Source organism: Dipodomys merriami, unplaced genomic scaffold (genome assembly GCF_024711535.1).
Source record: "Dipodomys merriami isolate MVZ:Mamm:240054 unplaced genomic scaffold, mDipMer1.0.p SCAF_37, whole genome shotgun sequence".
Lineage (NCBI taxonomy): Eukaryota > Metazoa > Chordata > Mammalia > Rodentia > Heteromyidae > Dipodomys > Dipodomys merriami.
Window position 1 is genome coordinate 12,669,387 of NW_027205270.1, and position 15,963 is coordinate 12,685,349.

Consider the following 15,963-nt stretch of genomic DNA (forward strand, 5'->3'; position numbering starts at 1 on the left):
TCCTAACCAGAAAGCCACAAGTGGAGCTATGGCACAAGTGGTAGAATACTAGCCTTAAAGGGGTACAGGGGAGAAGCTCAAGGGCACCAGTCCAGGCCCTGAGTTCAAGCCCTAGTACTAGCACTAAAAGATTAAAAAATTAAAGCATTCTGACTGGCCTTCCACAATATAGCTTAAGAAAAAAAACCACACAATCTAAAAGGGTTCTCTTGTGGAATGCAAGAGTGCTCTAGTATAAAAATCCATTACTGTGCATCCATCTCATGAATGAGTCTAACAAGAGAAACCACATGACCATTTTGGTGTACTGAGAGAATTCAACAACCATTCCAGTGAAAACAATGTGAAAATAAGAATAGAATCATAGTCATCCTTTCTTAACAAGGTAAAGACATGCTCTAAACCACAGCCTTATTCCACTTAACTGTGAATCACAATAGGAGAAACCCAGTCTCTCCTCCCCCAAGAGAAAAAAATATCTCCCAGATTCATTCTGATTGGGAACCTACATATTTGTCTTGTCTTGTACTAACAAGGCATGATGGCATATTAAATAGCAAATGTCCATCAACAATGCTTACACCTGCCATTATGGTTTGGTTTTCTTCTATTTCTGAATATCAGAAGAGTCCTTTGGCCAATGCCTCCACCAGTTATCCTAACTCCTTAGGAAGCTGAAATCTGAGGATTGCAGGGGTTTTTTTGTTGTTGTTGTTGTTGTTTTTTTGTCATTCGTGGGGCTTGAACTCTGGGCCTGGGCGCTGTCCCTCAGCTCTTCAGCTCAAGGCGAGCGCTCTACCACTTGAGCTACAGTGCCACTTCCAGTTTTATGGTGGTTTATTGGAGATAGGAGTCTCATGGTCTCTCCTGCCCGGGCTGGCTTTGAACCGAGATCCTCAGATCTCAGCCTCCTGAGTAGCTAGGATTACAGGCGTGAGCCACCAGCGCCCAGCTCTGAGGATTGCAGTTTAAACCAGCCTAGGCAAAAAAAAAAAAAAAGTCTGAGATTCTTGTTTCCAATTAACCATCATAAAAACAAAACGCTGGAGGTGTGACTCTAAACTCTCCACAAGTGGTAGCTACTACTGTAGCATTCCTATCAGTTGCAGTGATGACACATAGCTATGGCCAGAGTTGTTGTTTTTGTTGGTTGTGGGGCTTGAACTCTGGGCCTGGGTACTGTCCCTGAGCTCTTCAGCTCAAGGCAAACACACTACCACTTAAGCCACAGCGCCACTTCCAGCTTTCTGGTGGTTTATTGGAGATAAGAGTTTCGTGGACTTCCCTGCCCGAGCTGGCTTTGAACCATGATCCTCAGATCTCAGCCTTCTGAGTAAGTAGGATTACAGGCGTGAGCCACCGGTGCCCAGCCTTAGACTTTTATTAGTAAAGTGGGCATCCCAGAAGAGAGGCAGTTGGATGGTGCTATGTACAAATCCTCATTGGACCAGCCATGATATCCTGGTCAGGAGCTGAGCCTTAAGTTACCAGTTGAATAGAGCCCAGATGAAGCTAGGAGAAAACAACACTTTTAATTTACTCACATTCTATTATCAAGCAAAGCATCTATGTTCAGCCACGTGCCATTTACTCCCCGGAGACACACTCCACCCATCAGTGATTACCCCCAGGGTGATCACGGGGCTGGCCTCACCTGAGAAATTACTGCCAAGAAAAGCTTGATTTCCACTGCATGTTGGACTAGGCCTGACCTGAGAACTCAGAACTGCCCAACTACCTCCGAGTTCCTGGTACCCAAGTGACAAAGAACGTCATGGCTCCTGTTGCCCTGATTCATGATCTTGGGAATTTCTTAGGACTTGGAGTTGCCATTCAGGGGCTCAGTTGCAGTCCATCGCATCTTGCTTTAAAATCTTTTACTTTTAGATGGGAGCCGGTAGCTCACACCTGTAATCCTGGTTACTCAGGAGGCTGAGATCTAAGGATCATGGTTCAAAGCCAGCCTGGGCAGGAAAGTCCCATGAGATTCTTGTCTCCAATTAACCACCAGAAAACTGGAAGTGGTGCTATGGCTCAAATGGTGGAGCCCTAGCTTTGAGCTGAAGAGCACAGGGACCACACCCAAGCCCAGAGTTCAAGCTCCAGAACTAACCAAAAAACCCAAAAAACAAAAAACTTTTACCAGTCCTGGGGCTTAAACTCTGGGTCTGGGTGCTGTCCCTCACTTCTTCAGCTCAAGGCTAGCACTCTACCACTTGAGCCACAGCACCACTTCCAGCTTTTTCTGTTTATGTGGTGCTGAGGACTTGAACCCAGGGCCTCATGCATGCAAGCACTCTACCACTGAGCCACCTTCCCAGCCCCTAGTGCAGTGTTTTGTTATGTTTTGCTTTGTTTTTCTGTGGTCGTGGGGCTTGAACTCTGGACCTGGGAACTGACCCTCAGCTCTTCAGCTCAAGGCAAGCACTCTACCACTTGAGCCACAGTACCACTTCCAGTTTTCTGGTGGTTTATTGGAGATAAAAGTCTCACAGACTTTCCTTCCCCCAGCTGGCTTTGAACTGTGATCCTCAGATCTCAGCCTCCTGAGTAACTAGGATTACAGACATGAGCCACCAGCATCCATCTTATACTGCAGTGTTTTAAACAAATGTTCCAGTTGTTCTAGAATTCAGTGGGGAAACCTTTTTTTCTAACGACCATTTGGATAATAATACCATCATTTTCAGGCTATACAGAATTGGCAACATAGGCACGCAGGCTGAGGAACGGTCACTGAAAAGCATATATGTCTGTCCTATCACATACTAGATGATTTCAAGTGCCTTTTATGCCCCACAGGCCAAATGTTCCTCTCCTCTCTTCTTCATGTTTGGTGCCCACATATAAGTTCTAGCCATCTGCAGAATCTCTACAGAAGAACATTGATATCTGCATATCCATATAGCCTCTGGTGGGCCAGATAGTCAAAGAAGGGGAAAACCCATCTGAGCAAAGGAAATACTGCGGTCTGGTGGTATGCATAAAGATCCTGTTATAAAGAAGCTCAACATACAGGCTGCCTCACATCTGGTGCTCTACCACTTGAGCCACACCGCCACTTCTGTTTTTTTGTTGGTTATTTGATAAGAGATAGGAGTCTCCTGGATTAGTCTGCCTGGGCTGGCTTCAAACTGAGATCTTCAGATCTCAGCCTCCTGAGTAGCTATAATAGATAGACATGAGCCACTGGTGCTCTGCTATGATTTTTTAAATTTCTTCCCTGAAATTGAATTAACAAAGCAAGTAAAGAGTCAGGGTCTTGAACTCTGGGGCTTGAACTCTGGGCCTGGGCGTTGTCCCTCAGCTCTTCAGCTCAAGGCGAGAGCTCTACCACTTGAGCTACAGCACCACTTTCGGTTTTCTGGTGGTTTATTGGAGATAGGAGTCTCACGGTCTCTCCTGCCCGGGCTGGCTTTGAACCACGATCCTCAGATCTCAGCCTCCTGAGTAGCTAGGATTACAGGCGTGAGCTACCAGCGCCCGGCAGGGTCTTCATTCTGTATCCCTCTGAAACTTCCTGGAGCTGTCATTTTCTTTTTTTTTCTTTCTTTCTTTTTTTTTTTTTTTTTTTTTTTGTCGGTTGTGGGACTTGAACTCTGGGCCTGGGTGCTGTCCCTCAGCTCTTCAGCTCAGGGTGAGCGCTCTACCACTTGAGCTACAGCGCCACTTCCGGTTTTCTGGTGGTTTATTGGAGATAGGAGTCTCACGGTCTCTCCTGCCCGGGCTGGCTTTGAACCACGATCCTCAGATCTCAGCCTCCTGAGTAGCTAGGATTACAGGCGTGAGCCACCAGCGCCCGGCGCCTGGCTGGAGCTGTCATTTTTTATAGCACTCTAGTTCTCAAAGTAGTCTCAAGAAGTTTCCACAGAGAAGCTTGCCTTGCTGGTCGGCTGCCCAGAAGCACCCCATCAGTGTTGCCACTGGGACAACATGTGTGTTTTGGCTCCTGGCAAAGACTAATGGTTTGCTTATGGACACAATAGCTGCCATTTATCAAAAGTCTCCCACATGCCAGGTACTGTGTTCCATACCTGGCATTGCCCTCTGCTCCTTCTAACAACTAGTAAAGGCAGTAATAACAGCTTGCCTTCCTGTTGACAATAGACTGCAAGTAGTACGTCTCTTGTCCTATATCACTCGGCCCACCTTGGCTGAGTGAGACCTGATCCCATGGATGCTGGACTCAGCCCAGGTGGGCCCTTCCCAGGCTCCTAAAGTGTCCACACTCTTGCCAAGACCTCAAGATTTTTTCCATTAATGTGTGCGTGTTCATGCATTGGTGAGTGCAGAAGAGATCTGCCATTGGAGTAGGTTTTTTTTTTTTTTTTGGTCCAGTCGTGGGGCCTGAACTCTGGCCTGGGCGCTGTCCCTCAGCTCTTCAGCTCAAAGCTAGCGCTCTACCACTAGAGCCACAGCGCCACTTCCGGCTTTTTTCTTTTTGCTTATGTGGTGCTGAGGAATCAAACCCAGGGCCTCATGCATGCAAGGCAAGCGCTCTACCACTGAGCCACCTTCCCAGCCCCTGGAGTAGGTTTTTGCACTGACCCATAACAGAAGATGGGGTGCTAGGCAGTATTATCAAAGATGGGAGGGCTGGAGACTTAGCTCAGGTGGTAGAACACTAGCCAATGAGTAAAAGCAAGTGTCAGATACTGAGATCAAGTCCCAGCCTTGAAGGAGAAAAAGGGGGGGGGGAAGGATGAGAAGCTTCATAATAAAGATCAGCATCCTTGAAAGTAGGTCGGTAATTAATTACCCATGAATATATCATACTGAAGGTTTTCATTCCTTTGTTCTCTATATAGTCTTATAGAAATTGTTTCTTGGAGAGCACTGTGTGATACTGTAGGAGATGGAAATGGACCAAGACAGGTCTGTCATCTGGGAACCTCGGATTTGAGCCTTAGTGATCGGTTCTTATGGTCTGACCATTTGTGCTGGACTAAATCAGCTCTCTTCCTCACTTCAAAGTCCCGCTGAGTTGTGTTTTCTCCTCCCAGCAATGACAGAGGAGATGCTTGTTGTGGGGTAACTACATGTGTGTGCTGTATGCTGCTAGAGTTATTGAAGTTGACCCTGCTGGAAATGGTAATGGCTGTAACAGCACGCCTCCCTGTGACACCCATGACTTCACTACAGAGCTTTTCTCTGCTCACTTTGGATCCTGTGAGGCTGCATCTCACCCATTGCTTTGTGTTTTCTGTCCCTGTGCAGTACCTGCAGATGAAATGGCCCCTCCTTGATGTCCCCTCCAGTGCCACAGTCAAAGACACGAGGTCACCATCTCCAGCACACTTGGTAAGTCTGTTTCAACTACATCATCCTTCTAGCTGGCTTGTCCCTACTTCTGCCTCCTCTCCACTTTCCACTAGCTGCTGGGGTCTGCCAGTGCTCCTCTAGTATGCGAGAACAATCAGTTAGCAGTGACATTGTGTCTTACATACTCTGCACACACATGTACACCTCTTGCCTCTCAGCCAAAGGCACACACACACACTTGATTAGAAACATATGATCCTGACCATTAACCTTGGTCCTTTATACCTGTCCTTTATACAAGTCCTTTGTACCTGACCTCTGGATCCTGTGCCCCAGTTCACACAGGCACAAGGTCTTTTCCATCATATTAGAGCTCATTCAGAATCAACTACTCTTTTGTCTCTTGGCTGCCAGGCCACAGTTGAAGAGACTTCCCTAAACCAGCTGTTAGAGGGAAGAATCTATTAAAACATGTGCCAGCAAAAAGTCCAGGGCCTCTTTTGCCAAACCCACTGACCATAGTGGCCTGCAAATGAAGGACCTGGGGCTCTGGGGAGGCAGGCACAAGAAGATCTGAGTGGGTTTTCTCACCTCCTCAGGACTTGCAGAGGACTGGAATCCAAAGGAGATGAGACCAGTCCTTGAAACTTAGCCTTACATTCCATTTTTCTGAACTGTGGAGGTTTAAATCAGTGCCTGCCCTCTACTTACCCACTCACCTCACAAAGCTTTCCAGTGTTCATTCTCTGCGCAGTGACTCAAAAGAGGGTGCAGTTAGAGGACCCACAGCTGCCTCAACCTGTCTTGCTTTATAGACAAGGAAAACTCAGACTTCTTCATTGCCAGCAAAAAGATTGTTGCAACTTTATTACGGAAATATTCAAGGATCTATAAAGTAGAGCACATTACATAATGAGCCCTGTTTTCCTTCACCCACACTCCCCCCCTCGCACCACATTGTATTTTAAAGCAAATCCCAGACCTATTATTTCCTCTCAGGACATCTTAAGATATTCTGATACTCTTGCTCACTAAAAGCTTAGAGTCCAGTTGAGGGGACAGAGGATCTAACGTAGAATATAAATAGTGGTGCAGTGGAGCGTTTATCATTTCCAGCCACCATCGGGTCAGCTTCCATTGGCAGAGAGATGGTTTGCAACACGATGGATGTCAAGTGCAGCTCTCAGATGACTGTGATAGTCAACCTCCAGGAAGGCAGGCAGGCAGGGATGGCTGGGTAAAAGGAGTGGGTGGTCAGATTAGCCATCTAGAAAAGGGTGCCACAGGACAGGCAAACTTCTGGCGGCACATTCTGTGGCTGGTCAGGAGGGCATGGGCATTGGACAAGCATGCTAACAAGCATGGCGCTAGTTCCCAGTGTCCTGACAGGTACAAGTTACAGGTGCCCTCTAGTGGTCGGAGTCAGCTACCGTGGAAGATATCCATTGGGCATCTACATCACCACAAACCTGGCTTGTCCCCTTGCAGCCAGCCACCTTTCTCTAACTTTCTCCCATCCCTGCTCCCCCTTACCTGTCTTATGCCATTCCCTAGTCCCAGGAGCAGAACTAAATATGTTAGGGCCTAGCCTGCTGTCCCATCTCTATTTACAAACTGTCTTTTATTTTTTCCCCTGGCTGCTTTTAGAGAATGTGATTTCCCTTTAAAAACTTATCCCTAACTCTAAATTTCTCATCTGTCCTGTAGCACAAAGCATTCCATGTCTGAGAAGCCTGTTTCCAGCCTTCATCCTGTGAACACCTCCCTACTTCTCTTCTAAAATCTACTACCCAGAGTCTCACACGTCCTTGCAGTGACAGTCCGAGCTCAGTTCTCTAACTGCCATTCAATAACTATGCTCAGTCAACACAAGTGACGTCTGACAATATTCACTACTCTCTGCTTCTGTGGCTGGCTCTGAGATACACTATAAACATACAGTTTCCATCCTCGTCTTTTCTAAGCTTTTGTTTTCTTTCTAGACTCTTTTCCTCAGACCTGCTCCTTGTCAGTTACTTTCTTGGTGTGACAGAAAAGTATGTGAAGTTCCTAAACTCTCAAGAAGGTTCTGTGGTCCCACTTGAAACTGCCAAACATCCATAGATGTGTGATCTGCAAGTAATAATACAGCACTGTGGCAGGGCCAGAGGTGTCTCACTTTGAGAGCAGACAAGTATGAACTGTTGATACACATTGCATTATACGTAGCAAAATGGACAATTTTCTGGGAAATTACATATTCTCATATGATTTATTCTATATGGCAAAGCAGAAACAGACTTCAAAACTTAAGTGACACTTGGAGGTGTGGGATAGGGAGGACAAAAAATGTGAATGTGAGATTGTTCCGATTGGGAGAAGACCTCTATTTTCCATTTTAGAGTCGAGCAGTTCATTCCAACTCTTGCCAGGACTATACATGTAGGCTGAAGATCTGCGATGCCTGAAGAGGAGGGTGTTTGTGTCGGAGGTTATAAAATGCAGCAAGTTTGAAACCGAGATTCTACTTCCTTCTCTTTGTAAGGCTTCAGGGAAATGACCTCATCTATATTGTCCTCAGTTTCCTCATCTATTAAATGGGGATTAGAGGAAGGTTGACGTCATAGGCTTGTGCAGAAATGAGCTGATATGTTGTAATTAGTGTAGCATTGTACCTAGCACAAAGTAACTCACTTCTCCCATCCCAACACCATCGCTGTGGCTGCCATTGCTATTATTAAGAAATTAGAAAGGGAATGAACAATTAAAATCCTGTTTAATTAGCAAAACTTAAGAGGTAACTGAGAGCCCAAATTAGGTGCCAGAACAAATGGACAGACTGCAAAGGTAATAGAGATAATGAGGCCATACAATTTAACATCTAATCCCCCAAGGATAAGATTTAATTGGTCTGGGGTGGGGCTCTCCGGAGGATTCTAAGGGGGCAGCCAAGTTGAGATTCACTGCTGAAATTTGTAAATCACAAATTGGAAGCAAAGCACAGGAAGGAGATGAAGACAGTCCAGTATACGGGAGGCAAGTTTCCCTCTAAGGTAGAGGTGTAAAGCTGGAAGGTTTTTAGGAGTCATCAAAGATTAGACATTGGCTTTCTTAGTAGAGAAATTAAAATACTATCCAAGCCAGGGACTAGCGACCCACTCCTGTAATCCTAACTATTGGGGAGGCTGAAATCCAAGGATCTGGGCTCTAAAGCCAATCTAACTAGTAAAGTCCATGAGTCTCTTATCTCCAGTTAGCCAGCAAAAAGCTAGAAGTGGGGGTACAGCTTAAGTAGTAGAGGGTCAGCTTGAGGAAAAAGGCTAAGGGATAGCCACCAGGCCCTAAATTTAAGTTCTAGTATTAGCACACATATATCTACACACACACACACACACACACACACACACACACACACACACACACACACACACACACACACACACACACACACACACACACACACACACACACACACACACACACACACACACACACACACACACACACACACACATTTTAAGAAGAGGCTTACCCTGGGAGTAGAGCAAATGAAGAAAAGAGCTTGCATACTTGCAGAGATTTAAGTGAGTCATTTGGAAGCTGTCTGTTAAGGAAATGTGTATAAACAAGTCATAACCAGGCCAGGCTGAGGGTGGAGTGAAACATAGCCACATTTTGATGCCTATAAAGCAAGTTTTAAAACCCGATTACAAAAATATTTCATATTATTGTAATGCAGTGCTTGAGGATTTTTGTCCAGACAAAGCATGGCCCTGTGGGCCTGGGCCATGTGTCCCCTGTACTCCCTGCAGGGAGTGCTGTGTCTAGCCATACAAAACAAAAACACACTTCCACATCTGTCTTGTTCATATTTATTTGCCCTGCATCTATTATAATAATGCCACGGGAGATTATGTTAAATGCATAGAAGAATAAAAGCTTTGGTAAAAGATCAATACTCCTGGGTCTGGGAAGGTGGCTCAGTGGTAGAGCACTTGCCTTGCATGCATGAGGCCCTGGGTTCGATTCCTCAGCACCACATAAGCAGAAAAAAAAAAGCCCGAAGTGGCGCTGTGGCTCAAGTGGTAGAGTGCTAGCCTTGAGCTGAAGAGCTAAGGGACAGTGCCCAGGCCCAGAGTTCAGGCCCCACAACCAGACCCAAAAAATAAATAAACCAAAAAACAAAAGATCAATACTCCTTCATTTACTCCAAGTTTATTCTTCTCATTGAGAATTTTAAAAATTAAACAATAGCCAGCCAGGCACTGGTGGCTCATGTCTGTAATCCTAGTTATTCAGGAGGCTGAAATCTGAGGATGGCACTTTGAAGCCAGCTTAGGCAGTAAAGTCTGTGAGACTCTTGTCTCCAGTAAACTACTCAGAAAACGCTGGAAGTGACACTGTGGCTCAAGTGTAAGAGTGCTAGTCTTGAACAAAAAAAGTTCAGGGACAGCGCCTAGGCCCTGAGTTCAAGCCCCAGGACTGGCACAAAAATAAATTAAATCAATAAATATAGGCAAGCATGCTGGATCATGTTTGTAATTCTAGCTACTCAGGAGGCTGAGATTAGAGACCCTATCTTAACCAATTAAAAAAAAATAGGATGCCTAAATGGGGAGATTATGTTTAGTACCAACCCTAGGCAGAATATGAGACTCTATTTAAAAAAATAATAAGTAAAAAAAGATGGGGACATGATTAGAAAACAAGCAGTTGCCTTGCAAGTACAAAGCTCCCAAGTTCAAACCTCACTACCACATGCATATGCATGCATGTGAAGGTGTGTATGTGTCTGTGTCTGCGTGTAGCACCATAAGGGTATTAAGGGAATTAAATTTGAGATTTAAGAACGTGCCTCACAATTTTGACAGATGTAAATAATATTAGGTAAAAGAAGTTCTGGGGGCTGGGAAGGTGGCTCAGTGGTAAAGCGCTTGCCTTGCATGCATGAGGCCCTGGGTTCGATTCCGCAGCACCACATAAGCAAAAAAAAAAAAAAAAAAAAAAGGAGTTCTGATTTTCTTTTTTACAAAAGCCATAATAAATTAGTAATGCAAGAGAGAGAAAAAAAGAAAGTGGCTCACAGATTCATAGATGCAATTGGAAAAATCTGTAGAATAGTCTAGCCTGGAGAAAAGTGTGATGTTTTTAAAATACAAAGAACAAACCAAAAAACTACAGAAAATATTAATTAGTCCTAGGTGGCAAATTTTTATACTTTTCTGTTTTAACAACAAAAAAAAATTTTTTTTTTTTTTTTTTTGCAGACTTCACGTGTTACGAAGTCAGGGGTTTAGGTTTGTTTTGTTTTGTTTTTTGTGATGGGGGCAGGTTTTTTTCCTTGTAACAATTCAGTGGCTTGCGACAAGCACTTCTTTTCCACTCTGTGGCTCCTTTAAGTTAGGGATGACGGTCAAGTTTTCTTCACGTGGCTCCCATTCCTGATACATGCGGTCCCAATGTGTGTATACTGCTCATGATCTATGGCAGATGTATAAGAAGGAAAGCACATCTATTGATTGGTTGGCTGGTTGATTTTTATTGTGAGGATTGAAACCTGGGCCTCAACCATGCTAGACCCTCTATGCTTGCTTAAGCTCCTGTCAGGAAAGCATGTTTAAAAGTTTCCTCTGGGGCCCTGGGTTCGATTCCTCAGTACCACATAAGCAGAAAAAAAAAAAGAAAAAAAAAGCCAGAAGTGGCGCTGTGGCTCAAGTGGTAGAGCGCTTGCCTTGAGCTGAAGAGCTGAGAAACAGCGCTCAGGCCCAGAGTTCAGGCCCCACAACCGGATCCAAAAAAAAAAGTTTCCTCTAGTCAGGCTTTGGTGGCTCATACCTGTAATCCTAGCTATTCAGGAGGCTGAGCTTGGATAATGGCGGTTCAAAGCTAGCCAGGCAGCAAAATCCACATATTCTTATCTCCAGTTAACCAACAGAAAACCAGAAGTGGCACTATGGCTCAAAGTGGCAAAGTACTAACCTTGAGCAAAAAAAAGCTCAGGGACAAAGCCCAGGCCCTGAGTTCAAGCCCCATGGATGACCAAAAAAAATTTTTTTTCTCAGGGCTGGGAAGATGGCTCAGTGGTAGAGTGCTTGCCTTGCATGCCTGAGGCCCTGGGTTTGATTCCTCAGCACCACATAAGCAAAAAGAAAAAAGCCGGAGGTGGCGCTGTGGCTCAAGTGGTAGAGCGCTCACCTTGAGCTGAAGAGCTGAGGGACAGCGCCCAGGCCCAGAGTTCAGGCCCCACGACCGGACCCAAAAAAAAAAAATTTTTTTTTCTCAATTTGTGTTGGCTCTTAATCCATTGGTCCAAGCAAGTCATAGAGGCAAGGCTATTATCAGTGGGGCAAGGGAATGAAAGATTGTAAATAATAAAAACTTACAGCCGGGCGCTGTTGGCTCACGCCTGTAATCCTAGCTACTCAGGAGGCTGAGATCTGAGGATCGCGGTTCAAAGCCAGCCCGGGCAGGAGAGACCGTGAGACTCCTATCTCCAATAAACCACCAGAAAACCGGAAGTGGCGCTGTAGCTCAAGTGGTAGAGCGCTCACCTTGAGCTGAAGAGCTGAGGGACAGCGCCCAGGCCCAGAGTTCAAGCCCCACGACCAACCAAAAAAAAAAAAACAACAACTTACATATGTGACCCAAATTATTGATCTTCTCTAGCATTTAGAAAATATTGCAGAACATACTCTAAAAAGAAAGGAATTATCATTGCATGTGAATTCTGTCCAGTTTTGTCATTTTTTTACACCTTTGGAGGGATCAAGATTAGAATTTTTGCCAGGCACAACTGGCTCATGCCTATGAGTCCTAGCTATTCAGGAGGCTGAGAGCTGAGGATCATGGTTCGAAACTAACCCAGGCAGGAAAGTTCATGAGACCCTTTAAAAATTTATTTATTTATTTATTTGGGTTAGTGGTACCAATAGAATCAAACCCAGGGCCTCATGCATTCTAGGCAAACACGCTACCACTAAGCCACATTCCCAGGCCTTCATGAGACTCTTATCTCCAGTCAACCTCCAAAAAGCCAGAAGTAAAGCACTAGCCTTGAGCACAAAAGCCCAGGGACAGCACCCAGGTCCTGAGTTCAAGCCCTCTGACTAGCACTGATGCGGGCGCGCGCACGCACACACACACACACACACACACACACACACACACACAGAGAGAGAGATTAGAATATTTTGGTGGCTCACGCCTTTATCCTACTCAGAAGACTTAGTTCAAAGCCAGCTTGGGTAGGAAAATCTGTGAGAATCTTATCTCCAATAACTACTCAGAAAAACCCAGAAATAGTGTGTCTCAAGTGGTAGAGTACTAGGAAAAGAGCTTAGGGATGGACAGTGCTCAGACCCTGAGTTCAAACCCCAAAACTGACTCCCCCCAGAAAAGACAAAAATAATTTCTCTTGGTTGTCATCTTCTTACTATTAGAAGGACCCTACCCTACTAAAAGCATTTAGACCTGGCAGCTCTGTGTGTGTGTACGCATGTGCGCGTATGTGTGTGTGCGTGTGTGTGTGTGTGTGTGTGTGTGTGTGTGTGTGTGTGTGTGTGTGTGTGTGTGTTTTGATATAGGAGTTGAACTAGTAAAGTTAGGGCCTTGCATTCTCATACTTTCATACTTTTTGTACTAATAGCTGCTGCATAGATAATTAGAGATAACACTCTCATGGACTTCCCACCCTCCACCCCCACCCCCACCCCAGGCTGGCTTCAAACTTTGATCTCAGCCTTCAGATCTCAGGCCTCTAAAGTAAGTAGTATTACAGATGTAAGCAGCCAGCACCCACCCTAACATCATCTTACACATCATTTTAATTTTATTTTTTTTAACTTGTCAAGGGGCTTGAACTCAGGGTCTGGATGCTGTACCTGAACTCTTTCCCTCAAGGCTAGTACTCTACCACTTTGAGCCACAGTTCCACTTCTAGTTTTCTGGTGGTTAACTGGAGATAAGAGTCTCACAGACTTTCCTCCCAAGTCTCGCTTTGAACCACAATTCTCAGATCTCATCCTCCTGAGTAGCTAGGATGACAGGTGTGAGCCACCGGCACCCAGCTTGCTTGTCATTCTTTGTCCCTTATTAGACATATCAGAATGATCCCGGGAGCTTGTCAAACTCATGCCTGCCAGGCCCACCCATAGAGTTCTAATGGAATTTAGTGGCAGCTGGAACATTTGGGGATTGTGAAACTTTCCAGGTGGTTCTTTTGTTGTTGTTGTTGGTGGTGGTGGTAGTGGTAATGGTGGTGGTCGTCATAGGCCTTGAACTCTGGGCCTGGGCACTGTGCCTCAGCTCTTTAGCTCAAGGCAAGCACTCTACCTCTTGAACCACTGCCACTTCTGGTTTTCTGGTGCTTAATTGGAGATAAGAGTCTCACAGGAGACCCTGCCCGACCTGGCTTTGAACCGAAATCCTCAGATCTCAGCCTCCTGAGTAGCTAGGATTACAGGCATGAGCCACCAGCACCTGGCATCCAGGTGGTTCTTTAGCAGGCCTCAGAATCATCTAGAGGGCTGAAAGGAACTGGGTAAGGGGAAATGCATGTGACCAAGAAATGAATCATTCCCCTTAGTACTGAGGATTGAACTCCCTCCTGCTTGCTAGGTAAGCCCTTCCCAATTTGAGCCATGTCTCCAGCCCCATATGTGTGTGTGTGTATGTATACACATATATGTAAATGTATTTACATACACACACTATATCTACACACATATACACTTTTTCCCCCCTGAGTAGGGTTTCACTTTATGCCCTGGACAGCCTACATACTTCCTTCTGTTGTTAGGAATGGCAGGTGCATTCCATAGCATCCAGCCATTATAATTCCTTTGTAGCTGTGTCAGCATGCCCAGAATTGGTTGAGATGTAGTCTCAAGAAGTTTTATGCGGGCTGGGAAGGTGGCTCAGTGGTAGAGCACTTGCCTTGCATGCTCGAGGCCCTGGGTTTGATTCCTCAGCACCACATAAGAAAAAAAAAAGCCAGAAGTGGTGCTGTGGCTTGTGGTAGAGTGCTAGCCTTGAGCTGGAGAGCTGAGGGACAGCGCCTAGGCCCAGAGTTCAGGCCCCACAACCGGACCAAAAAAAAAAAAGAAAGAAAAAGAAGTTTTATGCCTGGGCTGTCCTTAAAATGTGGTTCTCAAAAATTACTAACAGAGTTAAATAAATAAAATCACTGCTCAGAAGGCAATTTCCAGTTTTCAGAGCATTTTTAGCTCTCCTTTTGCCCTCCAGAGATTCTGGATTTATCTTCACATTTTTCTCTGTTCTATCCCTCCTCTTTCCCTTCTCTTTTTCCACGCCCCCCCCTTTTTTTTCTATACTGAGGATTGCGCTCAAGGCCTTTGCACTACCACTTGTATATGATCAGCCCTATCTTTGTATCTTTCATAGCCTGCAGCACACATGGTGCATGCCATGTGTCAGTAGCTGAGAAAGTTTTACTTTATTGCGTTTTCCACATCGTCATTTTAACTCGGGACCTCACGTTTGTAAGTTTTCATGCTTAAGTGATGACTCCTGTCCTTTTGTCTTTTCTTTTTCTTTTTCTTCTTGTCGTTCGTGGGGCTTGAACTCTGGGCTTGGGCGCTGTCCCTCAGCTCTGAAGTTCAAGGCGAGTGCTCTACTGCTTGAGCCACAGCACCACTTCGGTTTTCTAGTGATTTATTGGGAATAAGAGTCTCATGGAGTTTCCCGCCTAGGCTGGCTGGTTTTGAACTGTGGTCCTCTCAGCCTCCTGAGTAGCTAGGATTACAGGCATGAGCCACTGGCGCCCAGCTTCCTTTTGTCTTTTCACATAGAATCTCAAGCTAACTTTGTCTAGCTTTGTCTGGACCAGCCTTAAACTGAGATTTCCCCCTGCTGTTATTACCTGCCTTAAGATTATAGGCATTCACCACCTCAGCTATTTGGGGTTTTGTGTGAAAAGGGTCACTTTAGATTGCTCAGGCTGAGTTTGACTTATCTTCCTGCCTCTAACTACTGAGTACTAGAATCACAGCTTTTTTGTTTGTTTGGTTTTTGTTATTTTTTAGTGCTGGGGATTCAACGTAGGGCCTCACTCGTGCTAGGCAAAAGCTCTGCCACTGACCTATATCCCCAACTGGGATTTTCTTTTTTTTTTTGTCAGTCATGGGGCCTGGGTGTTGTACCTGAGATTTTTTTGCTCAAGGCTCGTGCCTTGTTGTCTGGGCTGGCTTTGAATAGCAACCCTCAGAACTTAGCCTCCTGAGTCGCTAGGATTATAGGACTTGAGCCACCAGCACAGACTAGTTAGAAAGTATTGATAAGCAACATCACTTCCTCTTCCTTCTGTCCACATCTCAACATAGAGCCCTCCCTGGATTCCATTCTCTTCTATAGCCTCTCTGACCATTTCAGATCCCACTCTATGGGGCTGTGCAGTGCTGTCCACAGGTAGTTTTGTTATGCACAACTCGTTTCCTTTTTCCTCCAAATTCTGTTTTTATGCAGTCTCAGGAAAGCAGTCCTGACCTCTCCATATCAGTAATATATAATCCCAGAGACTTTAGCCACACACTGGTGTGTGTGCGTGTGTGTGTGTGTGTGTGTGTGTGTGTGTGTGTGTGTGTGTGTGTGTGTGTGTGTGTGTGCACCAGTACTGGGGCCTAGGTACTATCTCTTAGCTTTTTTACTCAACTGCTCTACCACTTGAGTCACAGTTCCACATCCAGCTTTTTGGTGGTTGAGATG

At 45.3% G+C, this 15,963-nt stretch overlaps 1 protein-coding gene across 1 annotated transcript in view; it reads left to right on the forward strand.

The window, feature by feature from the left end:
• Positions 1-15,963, forward strand: part of Tcf7l1 (transcription factor 7 like 1) — a 206,805-nt gene that overhangs the window by 177,577 nt on the left and 13,265 nt on the right. Inside the window, exon 5 of the mRNA XM_069988914.1 lies at positions 5,218-5,301. Within this exon, the coding sequence (XP_069845015.1) occupies positions 5,218-5,301 (84 nt within the window). The remainder of the gene's footprint in view (positions 1-5,217; positions 5,302-15,963) is intronic.